General features: G+C 38.6%; 1 protein-coding gene across 1 annotated transcript in view; it reads left to right on the forward strand.

The window, feature by feature from the left end:
- The window catches only part of EP300 (E1A binding protein p300), a 62,545-nt gene that overhangs the window by 38,724 nt on the left and 6,778 nt on the right, over positions 1 to 17,043 (forward strand). The window contains exons 18-29 of the mRNA XM_066320087.1: positions 218 to 336; positions 2,446 to 2,685; positions 3,240 to 3,328; positions 5,751 to 5,831; positions 7,767 to 7,823; positions 9,261 to 9,338; positions 11,065 to 11,132; positions 11,784 to 11,934; positions 12,494 to 12,640; positions 13,065 to 13,178; positions 14,806 to 14,971; positions 15,620 to 15,784. Of these exons, the coding sequence (XP_066176184.1) occupies positions 218 to 336; positions 2,446 to 2,685; positions 3,240 to 3,328; positions 5,751 to 5,831; positions 7,767 to 7,823; positions 9,261 to 9,338; positions 11,065 to 11,132; positions 11,784 to 11,934; positions 12,494 to 12,640; positions 13,065 to 13,178; positions 14,806 to 14,971; positions 15,620 to 15,784 (1,475 nt within the window). The remainder of the gene's footprint in view (positions 1 to 217; positions 337 to 2,445; positions 2,686 to 3,239; positions 3,329 to 5,750; positions 5,832 to 7,766; positions 7,824 to 9,260; positions 9,339 to 11,064; positions 11,133 to 11,783; positions 11,935 to 12,493; positions 12,641 to 13,064; positions 13,179 to 14,805; positions 14,972 to 15,619; positions 15,785 to 17,043) is intronic.

A 17,043-nucleotide genomic window follows, 5' to 3' on the forward strand; every position in this document is an offset into this window, starting at 1 on the left:
ACTGAACCATCTCTACTCATCAATGTCATCTTATGATAGTTTTTTCTTCAGGTGATCATTTTAATATCCTCTTGGCAACTCAGTGTTGCAGAGGATAAGCAAGCCATGCTCAGTACCTTAAACCAGTCTGTATTTTGACACAGACATCACATTTTCTAGTAGGTTTCTTCCTTCTGGCTGTTTCTGCTATCTTTCTAATGTGGAATGTTTTCCAAAGTTTTCAAGCCAGAAGAGTTGCGGCAGGCGCTTATGCCAACACTGGAGGCACTTTATCGTCAGGATCCGGAGTCTCTTCCATTTCGACAGCCTGTGGATCCTCAGCTACTAGGAATTCCTGTGAGTGTCTTAGCAAGATAATTTCCTGGGTTTAATTAAAAACTACTGTATTTTACCATACCTGTTGGAGAACAGCTCACAGGCTTGAGAACAGCTAACAAGACAGTCTGTTATGTTATCTTCATATTGGTATGTTTGGGGAGGTTTAACTTAGGCAGTAGAACATACAAGGTATGACTTAGGAAAGTTTGTTTAGTTTTGTGTTCCTTTTTTACTAAATAAGCAGATATGGCATGCAGTGGAGTGATTTACCAACAGAACCCCAGTGCTGTATGGCCTTTTTATGGTTGTTGCTTCATGTTGTGATGCTCTTACTGCTGAATTTCATAGCTGTTTCTCATCATGTATAAGTCTTGTCTGAAGATGTGGGCAATTAGGCAGATCAAACCCACTTAAAAATATACATTAATGATTATCTGTTATAGGAAAGGAAGAAACAATTTAAGTTAGAGGTTTGTTTAGGTCAAATTTTCTGTGTGTTTTAGAATTTTGTCTTGCAAAGACAATTATCATTGAAGGATCTGTGTGTGTTTTTAAACTCTCTGAATTGATGTACTGCCTTGAGTGCCCACTAGAATTATTTACTCTTTTTCTGCTGTGAGATAGGATTAGGAGAAAAGCAAAGCAGGCTCAAAACTTAAAAGTATATAAAGAAAGCTTTATTAACAGAACTACAAGAAAGAGATGTTATGAGGGGAGGAGAAGTGTTTTGAAGGTTTTATTCTGATTCTTATTGATTTTTTCCTTCTCGCTGTCAACGTGCACAGACAAAACCTTGGAACCCGAGTCAGTTTACCACCTCTAAAATAGTCTCTCAACAGAGGCATTAGGGAGGAGGGAAACCGGGGCAAACCATCGTGTGCAGAGCACCATTGGGAAGTGCCCTCTCCCAGGCTGGGCAGGTAACTCTGTGGTCATCCTGCCGAGGCCAGACCCTCGCTATTATGTCAAGGGGCAGCAGGGACTCCCAGCGCTGGGCTGTGCCAGGGTCTCGGGGGCTGTAGCCACGTTCCATTTCAACTGCGGGGCTCCTGTGCACGGCTGCAGAGCCGCCCCTGCTCTGGCCGCAGGATCCCTGCCTGGCTGGAGCCACTCCCTCGGCAAGGGGCCCGATCCGGCCGGGATGGGGCCGCTCTGCTCCCCTCTCACGGCTGCAGGGCGCCAGGCTGCGCCAGGAGCGGGGCCCGGTGACCTCTTTCCAGGCCAGAAGGAAAAAGAACTGCCTGGGGTTTTTCCTGATTTTTAACTTGTGTATTCACAGAGGCATATCCAGCTTTCTAGTGGCCTGATAAATTGTCAGTATTCAAAACTCTAGCCACTGATTGGTTTAATCACAGCTTTTCTTAGATGAAGCACTTTCTGTGGGTGTTTTTCTTTCCTCACCAAATGTCAATTAATGCAAAACCAGCACAATTGACCACACAAGCTTACAAAATATAAGCAAATCCACAGATATAGAAGTCCTTTTTAGGTGCTTCAGATAATGTTTTTTTTTTTTGCTTAAAAGAGTTTTTATTTGCTATTGAGAGGGGGGGTTTTAAGGCAGATGCTGCAAAATTTCAAGGCCTGCTGTATCACAAGCATTTATACACTTGCTAATATTTGTAACAAGATTTCAGTTGACTGTCATTCTGCAGACTTTTGTCGACATTGCACCTTAATTAATGGTGGATTAGAAAAGGCATTCTTTAGAGAAGATGTGATAAGTTTTATCACAGAATAAAGTTATTTATTTTTGTTAGGTTTTCCGGGCTGCTGAAGACAGTCACTTTATATTAATGTTCTTGTGTATGTCTTTGGATCACAATGGCTGCAAAAACATTGGCATTTTCTACTGTTTGTAATACTTGTTTTGCTGATTAAAATTAGAGTGATTTAATTTCATTAGTTGTGAATGAGCAACAGTACCTGAGAAATAAAGGAATAATGAAAAGAAACACTAGGGAATAATATGGTGTTACTTAGAGATTGCATTCTGTGTGCCACAAGCAGTTTGACAGTCAGGGAGGAACCTGTTTTTCTTGATGAGAAGAATTTATACGCTGAGAATGCTATCATGTCACAACATAGTTCTCTGGGAAGGTTTTGATGTGCTGCGTTTGCTTGCAGGATTATTTTGACATAGTGAAGAACCCCATGGATCTCTCTACTATCAAGAGAAAACTGGACACAGGACAGTATCAAGAACCATGGCAGTATGTAGATGACATCTGGCTCATGTTCAATAATGCCTGGTTGTATAACCGCAAAACATCCCGGGTGTACAAGTACTGTTCCAAACTGGCAGAGGTGTTTGAGCAAGAAATTGACCCAGTTATGCAGAGCCTTGGTTATTGCTGTGGAAGAAAGGTAAGAAAGTACATATCTTTAATCTGTTGCTTGCTTCCTTGAATTGAAGGGGGAAAATATAGCAGTTGCAGTTGTTATCAGTTATGGTGCGTCAAAAATTTCTGAAGTTTGCCAGGATTTAGCTGTCTTGAGTAATCTGAATTTGAGCATTTTGTGGGTCTTCCAATTCTATCTAGTCCTTAAATAATCTATTTGTATTTAAGCCCTTGGGAAAAAAGTCAGCAACAGAAGGCTTATTTTGATTAGGACAAACTTTTGCTATTGCAAATTATAAACAGGTGTGTTTTTATTACTTCAGAAATTCTGTATTCCACTGTATATTGAAATTCTGTTTCTCTTGTTTTGATGTGCTTTCTGTTTTCGGAGAAGAGTTAACTTGAGAATAACAGCCCACTTAATGTCTTTTGTGACTAGCACTTTTTGTACTCTTTGCTGTATGGAGAGATCTGTGCACAGAGTAAGGTGGAAGTGTTCACTGTCTGGGTCACACTTGCTTCCCACGGAGAGCAAGTGAAAAATGTGTGAGTACTAAGATGACCCATTCCTCTTTGCAGTTGGAGTTCTCGCCACAGACTTTGTGTTGCTATGGCAAACAGCTGTGCACGATCCCTCGAGATGCCACTTACTACAGTTACCAGAACAGGTAAGGAAAACTCAGTTGGTGCAGTTTTGTGCATGCTGCAATCAATCTGTTATAGGCATGCATGTATTTACATAGACACCCTCTTTATATGTATACACTTTTATGTTTTAAGATAAAAGTTTTTGCTGGAAGGGCTCTTGAATAGTTTGCCTTGTGTGTTGATAATGATTTCTTTGAGCAAAAGTTCGCTGCAGCCTTTGCTCTTCCCTCCTTTGTTTGCAGAAATGTGATGTTTTACTACATTTTGATCCTGCAGTTAATTAAATCTTCAGTTACCTGCAAATCATATATACAAGTCTGTTGCCTTTGCTTCCTACTCTGCAGCAGTATTTTTCATGCAGAACACTGAGCAGACTACACAGAAAGTGTATTAATGCTCATAATACATATTGGTTTTGGCAAGTCTTTGTTTTTTTTCATGATGTTAATGCCAAAGAGGAAACTTACTTCTGTCCTGCACATCTTAACTAGAAGATCTGTGTATTCAGATCTTCAGCAGATTGATGCTTGCTTTTTTTCACAAAGTTTCCTTGAGGGAATTGTCTTTGGCAGTAGCTATCAGTAGCTTTGTAATTGCTGTCCCTTCTACCACTCTTTTGAGTATCTTTTTTACTTGGGGTTTATTAAAAGATTTAAACTTACTTTACTTCTGAAAGGAGGTTTCTTGCTAGTCATCTCTGACAGCTGGGGAAGTGAGGCAGGAAGAAGCAGGCAAACACATGCTTTAACATTCCCATATTCCCTTGCTTGTCACCAGAATGCACCTATTAGAGCAGAGAACTGCTTAACTTCAAGATCCATCAATCTGTGTAGTTCTTGCTCTTCATTCATTCCAAAACTTCAAACAAACAAACAAAAAAACAGCCCCAAAACAAACCAGAATGACAAAAATGGAGGATTTTACCTGAAAGCCAAAAGTTTCCAAGAATTGTAGTTTCCTTAGTAGTCAGATGAAAGCAATCAAAAGTTGTATCTTAACCTTTTAAAGCTTCATAAAAGTTTTTAGCAGCAAATGGTGGTTTTTAAGCTTCTCCTATTTAAGTTCTATAATATCCCCCAATAGCTATTGTAGTTTTAGACCTGTATGTAGCGTAGAGCTTGTCATGTCATGTCATATCTTTTGCTTATGTTTGTCCATGGGCAAGCACTAGATGAACCAAAAGAGTATTGCTCAGAAATCTGACGTTTGACATGTTTTCAAATGCTAAAAGGGAATGTCTGCATTGTAACTGGTGCCTACATGTGACTTGTAGATTACATCATATATACAGATGCATATATCCATAGATTTAAATGTATAATTCCAGAAGTACTGTTCTCTGCATTATCTCAGATGAAAACTGGGAAAGGAGATTGAGACCTGTCTTTTTAGCCTAACAGTTGCTAATAACATAGATTAGTGTGGCTTTATAATGAACTTGTTTGATTATTTTTGTTTTTAACTGTCTTGTGCACTCAATTAGCTTGCCTTATAATGGAGAAGCCATAGCTTTAGAACATTTTTGAAGGCTAGAGTAGAATCTTGAATTAATCTCAATTTTATTGAAGTACAAATGAAATCTTTCTCTGTAATGCTTGCTGTAGTGATGGCTGGACTGTTCTATGTGCAGACTTGGCTATGGCACAATCATATCCATGTAGAGCATTATGTGTCTAGTTGATGTTAGTTAACATGGAGTTTGACAATCCTATTAGTCTGTAAGAATTTTGAGGACAGATTTTATTGTTCCTAAAGTTCCTGGTATTTAGCTTTTCCTCTCAACTGAGAGAGCATTCTGTGGCCTTTCAGCATTTATACATTTAATATGGAAGACTACTTCTCTTCCATTGATCTCCTGCAGATCCTCCTCACAACAGAATTGCTGTGCTGATGTACAAGTCAGTAGCAGTTCTTCCTTCCTTCTGCTCTTTCCCCTGTCTCATTTTAATTCTTTGCTGTACATGGCATGGATTATTAAAATGAAGAGGGTATATGGGTATGCTAGAATGGAATACTCTTGTTTAATTTGTTTTTATCGTTTGCTGCTTGTTACCCATTTGAGAGATTTAATGCTAATCTGTGCTTTGCCTTGGCTTTCTGCTTTGTGTTGTCTTGTCTTGCTTCTATGTTTTTGTTTTTGTCCTGCAAACCCCCATTTCTTTGTTTGTGTGTGTTATTTTTTTAATTTCTCCTTCATGCTTGTCATTGTCTGCATTTGGCTTTGATTGCGCAAAAAAAAAAAATCAAACCAAAAAACCAAACCAACCAAACACAATGTGGGGCCCATAAATCTGCATCATTGAATATCCTTGTCGCCGTTGATGACCTGCTCTCTGCTCCTGTCCCTTCCTTGGCCTGCTGTGATTGGTGGCTCCGTTGCTTGACTTGGGCTGTGTTGTGTGGACGGAGCAGTTCACCCAAATATGGCCTTCTTGCTGACAGGTATCATTTCTGTGAGAAGTGCTTCAACGAAATCCAAGGGGAGAGCGTTTCTCTGGGAGATGACCCATCACAACCTCAAACGTGAGTTATTTGTGTTTGCTTGGGCTCTGCTTTTGTGAGCTATAGCACAGCCCACAGTGCTTTCTGTAGGGAAGGGGGGTTCAGCTGTAGGTTTTTAGGGTAGTAGAAGGTGGGTGATACATCCTTCGTAAAAGCCTGGACTTGGACTTGGTGTTGTCCTTAAAACCTGGACTGACTGAACTAGTGAAAAATAAGCACTTAGTGCTTAAAATTGCAACGGTACCCATAGAAGGGAAAGAAGAAAATGGCTTTTTCCAAGTGCAAGTATTCTACCGCAGAAAAATAACTATGCCTGCAGGCAAGTGTGTGACAGACATAGCTTGAAATGTCAAATGTACCATTTTCTTTATACCCTAGCTATGCTATTAAACTTGTATTCAACATCAGGTTGTTTTTCATCCAAATCAGAAGCAGGCAACGTCCCTTTGCCATACAAATATTTCACTGCTGGAATGCCATCTGCCTACGAGAAGTGCTATGCAGCTGTTGAGGACACAATAAAAGGCTGTGCATGGCTTTTACCATGTTTGTGGCAAAATGTTGGGGAAGTCTCATTTTGCTGTATCCTCCTCATACCTTCCCCCCCAAAAAATCTTGAAACAGAATTTTTGGAGACTTAAGGAAGTGCCCTTGAGGGACAAATGAGTGCCAAGCAGTTACTCTCTGAGCTATTCAAGAAATGTTTTTTGGGGAAGGCAGTGCAACAAGCCCTGCAGGTAGAAAAAAATGGGATGATGTAAGTGTACTGGAAGAGGGTAGATTGAGATTATATACAAGGAAGAAGTTCTTCACTATGAGGGTGGTGAGGCACTGGAACAGATGGCACAATGAAGTTCTGGATGCCCCATCACTGCAAGTGTTTAAGGACAGGTTGGATGGAACTTTGAGCAGCCTGGGCTAGTGGAAGGTGCCCCTGACAATGGCAGGGGTGATAATTTCTTAAGGTCCTGGCCAGCCCAAACCATCCTAGGATTCTGTGATCTACCTTTCTGGAAGGAAAAAGGAAGAAATAATGTTGTATCCTGGTCAGTACAATGGGCCATGTCATGTTCCTGTGGATGAGTGGATTGCTATTCTAGTAGAAGCAAAGATTTAAAATTTAATCAGTATAGAGTCAGAGAGTCCTGTTCCATGCACCATATTATAAGAATGGTTTGAGGTAATTGAGATATTTGACTTCATCATTTATTTTATGGGGAGCTTCAAGTATTCTGCAGGTGGCAATGTTCAGATTAAACACTGAAATAAGAGGAGATAGGAAGGTTAATTTATCTCATGCAAGTTGGAGTGAATCTGTGTCATTGCTTATCAGAGAGGGACATACTGATCTTCTCATGTTATTCAGAATACTCTTTGGGGTAAATTCTCACAGATTTGAGTAGCCTCACTGTCAAAAAGATGGAATTTTAGGCCTTGAAAATAATGTAGAGAAGGTAAAGATAATGTATAGTAGTGGCTGGGTTGGCATTGCAGAGTTTGGAAGCTGAAATTTATCTTTTGAAGTTGATGTAGGAGGAGGGCTAGGGGAATCTGAAAAAAGATAACCTACTTTTCTCAATAATCAAAGATCATTTGAATTCTCTGCCTGCAGAATATGAGGCATATCAGGTCATCTTTTTGTCATTAAATAGTGATCAGACCTATCCAAAACTTGAATTGTCAGCAAGCTTTAATATTTATCCTGTAGTAAAACTGAATAAGGGAACAATGTTCTCTACAAGAGAAAAATGGTGTTTTCCACAGACAAAGTGGAGTGGCATACACTTCAGTTGTCTGTCACTGTGTAATGCAATTACTTTCCTTGTAGTGCCAGTGAGTGTTTAAAAATTCTGCTTGAAGGTTTTGTCTTGGTTTGTGGATAGGTGTGATATTATATTGCATGAATGTTTTGTTGTCTTGTGTTAAAATTGAGTTTTATTGCCTGTTTCTCCATAGCACGATAAACAAAGAACAGTTTTCAAAGAGGAAAAATGATACACTGGATCCTGAGCTGTAAGTATTGCTGTCACTGCTGAATGATCCTCATTTTATTATACATACTTTGTAACATACATGTTATTCATTCACCATCAGCTTTGTCTTTGAATTTTTCCCGGTTTCACCTACCTCTGTAAGTTGGTAGGGGCTGCTCAGTAATCAGCAGATATGGCATTCAGTGCTGAGAACCTCAACCACTGTGGCTGTGCTTGAGAAATAGGTAACACTGGATGTATGGGCTGAAATGACTCCATTTTGTTGTCTTGAATGTGGATTCAACAGAAGGATGAATGCAGATCATCTGCTTTGAAACTTTGTTGCGGCAAATTCTCAAGTCTCAGAACTGATTTGAGTCATTTGGCAGTAGCTCTTGGTTCTGTTGGCATTTCTAGTTGCTGCATTTTATAGGCAGCTGTAGTAAAAGGAAAAATTGCTATATTTTGAATCAGTCAGTTCTTCTGTACTGTTCTAAAAGCAGAGCTGTAGTCATTCAGTAACATTAAGATGTTGGTGACTCAGCTGCTTTTCTGGATACTCCTGAGCAGTTTTTTGAAGCTGCTTTACATGGTCCTGCATCATACACCTATGCTGCTATTTTGTAAATGTTATCTCTGTTCTCTAATGATTGAACAAAAAGGAAATTTATTGTTCCCATACCGTTCTTCTAAAGGCACAAGGGTCAGCCAGTTCTTCTGTTTTACAGGGGCTGTGGGACAGAGAGAATAGTAGCTTGATTCATAACTTTTCTTTCCCTTTGTTAAAGTTAAGATAGAATATAAGCCTAACTTAGTGTGACACCACATTCTCTACATAGATTGCAACTATCCATGCGAAGTCTCAAACTTTTAGACAGGCATGTTCAAAAGGAGTCAGATTGTCCCAATATCTGAAGCAACCTTAAGTATTTTGGAGAATTACATCCACCAATATCTGGGAAGTAAACAATATGACTTACCTCAGTTGTCCTTAAATCTCTGCTGATCTTCTGGAAGTGACTTAGGTATTTGCTTCTGTATTCTTCCTTCCTACCTTTCTGCAGTATATTTGCAATATATCCCAGGGTTCAAGCATAGTGAGGCAACTAACAGGTATTTCACTTGGTTCTTCTTTTTTGACATGTGTGAGTCCGTTTTCCTCTACTCTATATAGCAACATGCAGTTTACAGATTTTATCCTTTAAAAGGGCTTCACTTGAGAAAAAAAAAAAAAAAGAGTGGATGGCGGTAAGACAAGCAAATGGTAATAATGTCTCCCTGCACAGACTGCCTGACTTGAGCTGGCAGGTTCTTAGTTTGTTCTGAAGACTCTTCTCAGCATAGATGTGCACTCTATGTTAAATAGAATCAAAGGCCTAAATGCTGGAAGTGCTCTAATAAAATATTACAAAAAAATACAAGCAAGCAATGATACTACTAACCTTTGCCTCTCTTTGCCTTTTTTTGCCTTGTACAGATTTGTTGAATGTATAGAGTGTGGAAGAAAAATGCACCAGATCTGTGTTCTTCATAATGAGATCATCTGGCCTTCTGGGTGAGGAATTTCTCCTTATTAAGTAGATAGCATATTTACTACTTGGTAGAGCTTATGCATAAACTTCCTTATATTTAAAAGACTGTGTAAAAATTTCAGGGAATGTAACTTTTTCCATTAAACAGTCTGTAGGGTAACATCTAATTTAGACAGTATATCTTACAGTGTTGTGTGTGAAGTTTTCTAATCTTTAATGTTTCCAATGCTTCTTTCTGTGGAAGATAGCATTTCAGCCTTTTATGTTTAGAAATGCTAGCCTCTCATGAAAAGATGTTTTAAGTTCTGGTAACAGTTTCAGACTGATCTCTTTTTTGTACAAATCATAATGTTTTGTCATCTTCAAAGAAATTTGTAACAAGAATTTATTTAATGTCTTTGCCTAGAGGTTTTTTTTTTTTTTTCTTCTCTAGCTAACTCTTAAAACTTTAAAACTGCAAGTAATAGTAAAGAGAAGAAGGGGAAGAGGAAGCATGCTCAAAAACATTAATAAACGACTTTTATTTACTTCTAGTCAAATCTAAAACAACTCAAACTTAAATCAGCTTCTTGAAGCTCCAAAAAAAAATTTCAAGGGGTTTTTTTTGGTTTTGTTTTTTTTTTTTTTCAAACCAGAGGCTCTGGCAGCCAAGCTAAGAGCACAGCTTCCCTGGCCCTTGCCACAAGACTAGTACTGCCAGTCTACAATTTTCCTCTTCTCCTCATTATAGGAGCTGAAAAAGAAAAAAAAAAATGTTACCAGCCTCAACCACTCTTTTACAAGCAGGGTCCCCCCCGAGGCCTGGCCAAGCCTGGCTCAGGGAGGGGCTTAACTCAGACATCTAATTTACAAAGTAATGTTAGCTCCTTGCAAGCTGGGGAAAAAAAAAAAAAAAAAAAAAAAAAAAAAAAAAAAAAAAAAAAAAAAAGAAGCCAAATTACTTGAAACCTTTGATTTAAGACTGAGTCTCCAGGAGCTCATACAACACTCTTATTCATCAGCCAAGCTGTTAATTCCTGCTATAACTTCCTTTACGAAAAACCCATTCACATTCATGCTAAACTATGACACAGGTGAATCAACTTCTTTGACCTCAGTGATCAGATTAAATTTAAAAACCAGTATAATTTTCTTTAGATGCTCCATGGTTCTTGATCAACCTATGTGTTTTCTTCTGATTGATTTAAAAACTTCTAAAAGGATGATAAATTATATGTTGCTAAAGTTTTATAAGAGCTAAAATGTCCTATTTCTTGTCAAAAAACTGTGAATTTAGCATTCTGTTGTCCCATCCACATTGCTGCAGAAGAAGGTGGATGTCCTGTAAGTGAGGAAGAATCATGGAATCATTTCAGTATACAGTTTGTTTGGGCATTTAGGAAAAAGAATCATGCTCATGCTTGGTGTTGCAGTGTCTTATCATCACCAGACACAGCAGTTTGAGCCTATTTGCTCCAAGAATACTTTGAGCTGATATTGTCAGACCTGCCAGTGGAGACTTCCCTGGGCTTTCCAGTGGTGATGTGGATGAGTGATGACTCATAGGGTATGCAGCACCTGGAGCTTAGATCCTCCTCTGCAACTCTGAAACAGTTGGGCTGTTCTTTGTGCTTTTATTTCCAATTCCAGTTAAGGTATTTTCCAGACCAGATAAGATCTGGTGAACGATTCTGCTTCTAATGGTACGATGCCAGAGAACTTGGTGGTCTGATTTGGGGTGCCTTCACTTTCTCTTTTTTTTTGCTTCAGCTTCGTCTGTGACGGCTGCCTAAAGAAAACGGGACGAACCAGGAAAGAGAACAAATTCTCTGCTAAAAGTAAGATTCTGGCACTTCCACCAGCAAATTTAAAAAATATGTTAAGAATGGGGAAGAGGTGGCCTTTATGTGTATAAGATTTTTTTGTGCTGTGTATAAGATTTTTGGAACTCAAGGAGGATCCTTTTGGTCAGTTTTGACCCTTAGTTCTGTAGTGTTCCAAGTGTTTGCATTCACAGGTGGTAGTGTTAGGTAATAGTCTGTTTTAGAGCACTTCCATTATTGAAAGATATTCTTTGGTAAATAGAGATACTAACTTGGCTAGTATAGTTTTATAGACAGAATACAGTTCCAAATGTAACGTCTGCTTGTGAAGATGTGTCTGAAAGAGGTGTTTTGTAATCCTAGTTAAGTAATTAATAACATCTATTCAGGAGAAACCTTAATTGTGATTGACTTTTAAGACAAGATAGAAATTGAGTTGAAATACAGATTATTTATTCATTTAAATAGTGTACAGGCCATAAATGTGCCTGCAGGGGAAAAGCAGCTCACCCCATCTAGAAGTGGCATGGTTTAAGGATAAAGCTTTAATGTATGTTAACATACTGCATGTATTAAAAATCATTTTTCATCTAACATCTGAGTAGAGAAATCACATATGAACAGTTCAGTTTTGTATATGTTTAGAACTGTATTTTCCTCCTGCAGGGTTACCAGCTACAAGACTTGGTACCTTCCTGGAGAACAGAGTCAATGATTTCCTAAGACGACAGAATCACCCTGAGGCAGGAGAGGTCACAGTTAGGGTGGTACACGCATCTGACAAAACTGTCGAAGTAAAGCCAGGAATGAAAGCAAGGTATGTTTGTTTCTAATTTTGCTTTCTTTTGGCAAAAGTGGGAGCTGTTTGTACTTAAATGATACACTTAATTAAATAGAATCGTTTAGGTTGGAAAATAGTTCTAAGCTTGAGTCCAGCTGTTACCCTAGCACTGCCAAGGCCACTGCTAAACCATGGCTCTGAGTACTACATCTACGCATCTTCTAAATATCTCCAGGCATGGTGACTCAAACACTTCCCTGGGCAGCCAGGGAATACTTCAATACTTGACAGTCCTTTTCGTGAAGAATTTTTTTTTTCTAATATCCAGTCAAAAAAGACTGTTGTATTCAAAACCTCATCACCAGTCAGTTCATGACAAACAGGTGTTCCAGCAGCGTAATAATTTTTTGTGATGTCTTTTTCACAGTAAAAAGTGGCTGCCTCATATTTGAGTAGTCTGTAAACATTAAACTTTCAAATTGCACTAAAATTACACTTAGAGTAGCCCTCATCTTTGTTGCCTTCACCTAGTAGTAACATGCAGTCTCTGATACGTGAATATATTTGGTATTCCTCTTTCCCCTCTGGTCTGCAGGTTTGTAGACAGTGGAGAGATGGCAGAGTCTTTCCCTTACCGAACAAAAGCGCTTTTTGCCTTTGAGGAGATTGATGGTGTGGACTTGTGCTTCTTTGGGATGCATGTTCAGGAATATGGCTCTGACTGCCCTCCACCCAATCAAAGGTGAGGAAACCCATGAACATCTATTTTACCTTAGCACTCTCTTGTTTGGATGAACCTCCTGTAGTTTCCTATAGAGCTTCCCAGGTGCTTATGTGAGACCCCCTTAGTGTGTCAGGTTCTAGAAACAAAGTACCTTTTGTAATGTTAGAGTTGTTTCTAACTGAGGATGCTGGCTGGCAGATGGTGTTGCCTTAAGGATTGCTTATCTCTGTTCTCAAGGTTGAATAGTTTTAGGGGGATGAGGCTAGGATATCAAAAGTAGGCCAAATTTCTAGAGGTATATTAGGATCAGAGGCTTTGCAGATTGCTGTTGTAATGGATACTTCAGATGTATAAAATAACAAAATAACATTAATGAACTTGTAGAATTACTTAAAAATCCGTCCTCTTTCTCATGCCTTTTTTTTGTTGTTTGTTTTTTTAGGCGAGTGTATATATCTTACCTTGACAGCGTTCATTTCTTCCGCCCTAAATGCTTGAGGACTGCTGTCTACCATGAAATACTAATTGGATATCTAGAATATGTTAAGAAACTAGGGTAAGTATCTTATAACATTTTCTTCTGTACAGCATTTCTGCTGAGTGGTTCTTGCTGCAAATTAAATTACTTCATCCTATAGTAAAGAATATGGTGCCTAAGTATCAACCTGTGATAGAATAACTTGACAACAGCTGTGTACAGTTGAAAAGAAGAGAAAAAAGGGATTGCAGGCTTTTCAAGGGAGGTCTCTGTTTTAGATATTTTTCTTTCCAAATTTATGTAAAATTTTCTTGAATCTCAGTAGAAACAGTGAGCCTCTTCTCCAGTCCATAAAGTGCTGTTGTCATTGTTTAATGCTATGGCATTAATTAGATCAGTCCTTTGGGCTAGCAAGTTCTTACCCTTGCTTACAAGGAGGAAGTTGTGTGTTTTGTCTGTACTGATTAACTCTGTAACAGTTGTATAAGGCCACTAAGAAGTCTTGAGTAGTTGAAATTGTGAGAAACTGAAGAGTTAGGAAAGAAAGAGGAAAACATACTTGGACAGCACAAAAGAACACAGAACAACCTCAGTAACAAGAAAGGTGGAAATTAAATTACCATGATTACTGGAGTAGGAAGGCCAGTGAAGTAAGCATTGCTCTATTGTCAAGGTACCTAGTGTAGGTTGGTGAAGTTACTTTGTGGAGAGATTGTTAGAAACTATGTTTAAAGCAGCTGGTGAGAAAAGTTAGGGGAGTTGAAATGGAGGTAAGTAGTACTATCTTCAGTACCTCAGTGAGGTGCTGTGTTTTTATTACTTCAAAAGCATACATTAGGCTTTTTTCTGCTTTTTTTGTTGTCTGATTTCTAAGCTGTGAGTCTGTACATTTGCTGCACAGAGCTCAAGCCTCAGCTTTACTTAATGCTGTTTTGTGTGCTAATGGGTAATATCATGTTCTCATATTGGGAAAACAATCTTGGTCACGCAGTATCATCTCTCCGTTCTCAGGCAGGAGGAATGGCAACTAGCTGCAGCTCTCAGGGCTTAGGGAGGGTTCTGCAGAGCTGTTTCTCAACAGGGCAAGGATGGCTATTTTTCTCTAACTGATGATTCCTCCTACTAGAGTTCTTTTCAAAAACTAAGAGAAGAACTGAGGGCGAAGAAGTGATCTTAGGTGTTACAGTTGCTGCAGCTGCTACTAACTGGCTGTCATCTATCTTAATAATACTCTAGGTTGTGTACCCAATACCATAGCTTGGCAGTGCCTGCTTATTCCCAGGTATAATTATAAAACTTTTTCAAACCAATTCTCAAAACCCAGAGGATTTACAATAGAAAAGTGAATTCTCTCTTTAAGTAAATCTGGTTTTTAAATGTTGCTGGATAAAGTATTACTGCTCTGTCTCAAGATTTCACTACTGAAATACCTAGAATCCATCTTTCTCCCATTAGTTAGTTGGGAGATGGCAGTTGCAGGTTTGTGTCAGACTTTGTTTTTTTATGTGGGCTGTAAAATGTGCACCCTTTATATGTAAGTGCTCCATACATAGTGCCGGATTTTGGAAAATCAGTGAAAAGATGGAAATGTTAGGTCCGGGAACAGTCGCCAAGTCGGTGTTGGCGCCACCTGGTGTCAGAGAGGAGAGCGCACGGGAGTCCATTGTCAGGGCCCACATGTCCCGGTTTTGTCTGACCACGCCAGGTATACTACTGGACACATCTGGGCGTGCCCGCCCAGTGAAGGAGATGACTACATCTTCCACTGCCATCCTCCTGACCAAAAGATACCCAAACCCAAGCGACTGCAAGAGTGGTACAAAAAGATGCTGGACAAGTCTGTGTCAGAGCGCATCGTCCACGATTACAAGGTGAGTTAAGTTTGTGTACTTGGGGGATGTTGACCGATCTTGTCTTGATTTCTTCCTTGCCTTACACATTGTGCCTGATTCTTGGTGTTTACTGCATTAGTTTTGAGCGAATTGAGCACCAGAAGTTTAAAGTTAAAACATGTTCTCTTCAAAACATATAGCTTCTGAAATCGTTCTAGCGAAAGACTTAAAACAGTTCCTTAAAACAAACTCAATTCTTGAGGAATACTGTAAAAAAGCAAAAGAACATATATGGAATCTTAAATCTTTTTGTGTTAGATCAAATTGCAGGGCTGTGATGCTGATGCACTTATTAGTAAATCTTTGGAATTATCAGGACTTAAATGAGCATTGAGATTGTGGTGATTACAATGTCCCAATTGGTAAGAATGCACCTTGAAATCTAGCACACAGTAATAATTTCTTTCTTTTGAGTGGGAATATTTGAAATATATTTGACCAATTGTACAGTGTTAAATTTACAATGTTAAATTTGCACTTAGAATGTGCTCTCTGAAAATGAATTGAAATATTAAGCTTTCCTTTGTTTAGTCTGGTAATGCCTTTTCTTGTCGCTCACTGAGAATGTCGCCTTTCATTATGTGACTTGTAATAGTGATAACTGAAAGTGGATTTGCTCTCTTTTAGGACATATTTAAGCAGGCAACAGAAGACCGTCTAACAAGTGCAAAGGAGCTCCCTTACTTTGAAGGGGACTTCTGGCCTAATGTTCTGGAGGAGAGCATTAAGGAACTAGAGCAAGAGGAGGAAGAACGGAAGAGAGAAGAAAACACTAGTAATGAAAGCACAGATGTAAGGATGCTTCTGTTTTTCATGATCTAATGTAAAAGTTCTGATTATATATGGCTAATTATTTAAAAAAAGAGGGGTGGGGAAAGGCACTTCGGTTAACTGGGTTTTTCACTTTTCACTCTAATATAAATTTCAGTTTTACAGTTTATAAGTTAGAGCTAGTAAAATACCACTAAGCTACATATTGATGAAAGGCGGGTGTGTATATGGCTATAAACTATCTAATTACCAAAGGCAATTTTGCTGAAACAGCTGCTATTCAAGTATTTTGTTGTTGAAATTCAGTTGTTGTCAATGATCATGTTGCCACCTCAGGCTGATTTAGAAGTCTTTTCCTTAAGCATTAGCTTTTAAATCACTCTTTTCTTTCTAACTTAGATGTTGTAACACCAGTCTTAGCAGAATGTTCTGAGAAAGTAATGGAATGCTGTGAGTTAGTACTTGACTGTCAGTAGGTTTGTTTAGTAGCTTTAAGGCATTGAGGATCTGAAGCACAAATTACTGCTGAACTCTTGTTGGGCTACTTCAAACTAGAGAAATTTCTTGCTGGTGTCCTGTGCAATATTTTTTGAGAATGTACAACTGTGTTATCAAGTTCAACAAAAAAAAAACCAACTCAAAAAGAAAAGAGATGCCTCTTGATTTAACAGCAAGTTTGAAAGTAAACAAATGCACAATTTATGCATCTGCCTATGCTCTGAACATTTATGGAAGAGGTGGTGAATCTAGGATAAATTTAGTAGTTTTGCTCATGCAATAGTACTTGTTAGTTAATTCTTTAAACACTACTGCTTCATCACCTTATCACATACTAGATTTGTTTGGGGGGATAGAATTTTTTTGCTGGAAGATCTTTGGATCAAAAAAAGTTAGGTTTAATGTTCCAATTTAAAATTGTGATTATCCTGTGCTGCTCTTTGAAATACCTTCTTTCAAGGACTTTGATTAAACAAAGCGCAGGAAATTAGGCAACGTGATATCAAATTTGCATTAAATAACATCTTTCTTAGGAAGGTATTGTTTGCCTTCTACAAGGCAAAGCTTTAAGTCCTCATCTCTCTAGTATAGCCAGAAACCACTTGTGAAGGCTCATTTAGCTCTGTGTGTGAGGTTGGTCAATATTAGCTGAGCCTTCACAGCAGTTTGGCCCCAAAATCCTGAGGTAGGGCAAGCTTGCAGTACATTATTATTTAATGTTATTGTTATTATAGCAAATATTTTTAATTCTTTATTGATCCTGTGTTTCACTCTTGAAGAAG

Source organism: Sylvia atricapilla, chromosome 5, assembly GCF_009819655.1.
Source record: "Sylvia atricapilla isolate bSylAtr1 chromosome 5, bSylAtr1.pri, whole genome shotgun sequence".
Taxonomy (NCBI): domain Eukaryota; kingdom Metazoa; phylum Chordata; class Aves; order Passeriformes; family Sylviidae; genus Sylvia; species Sylvia atricapilla.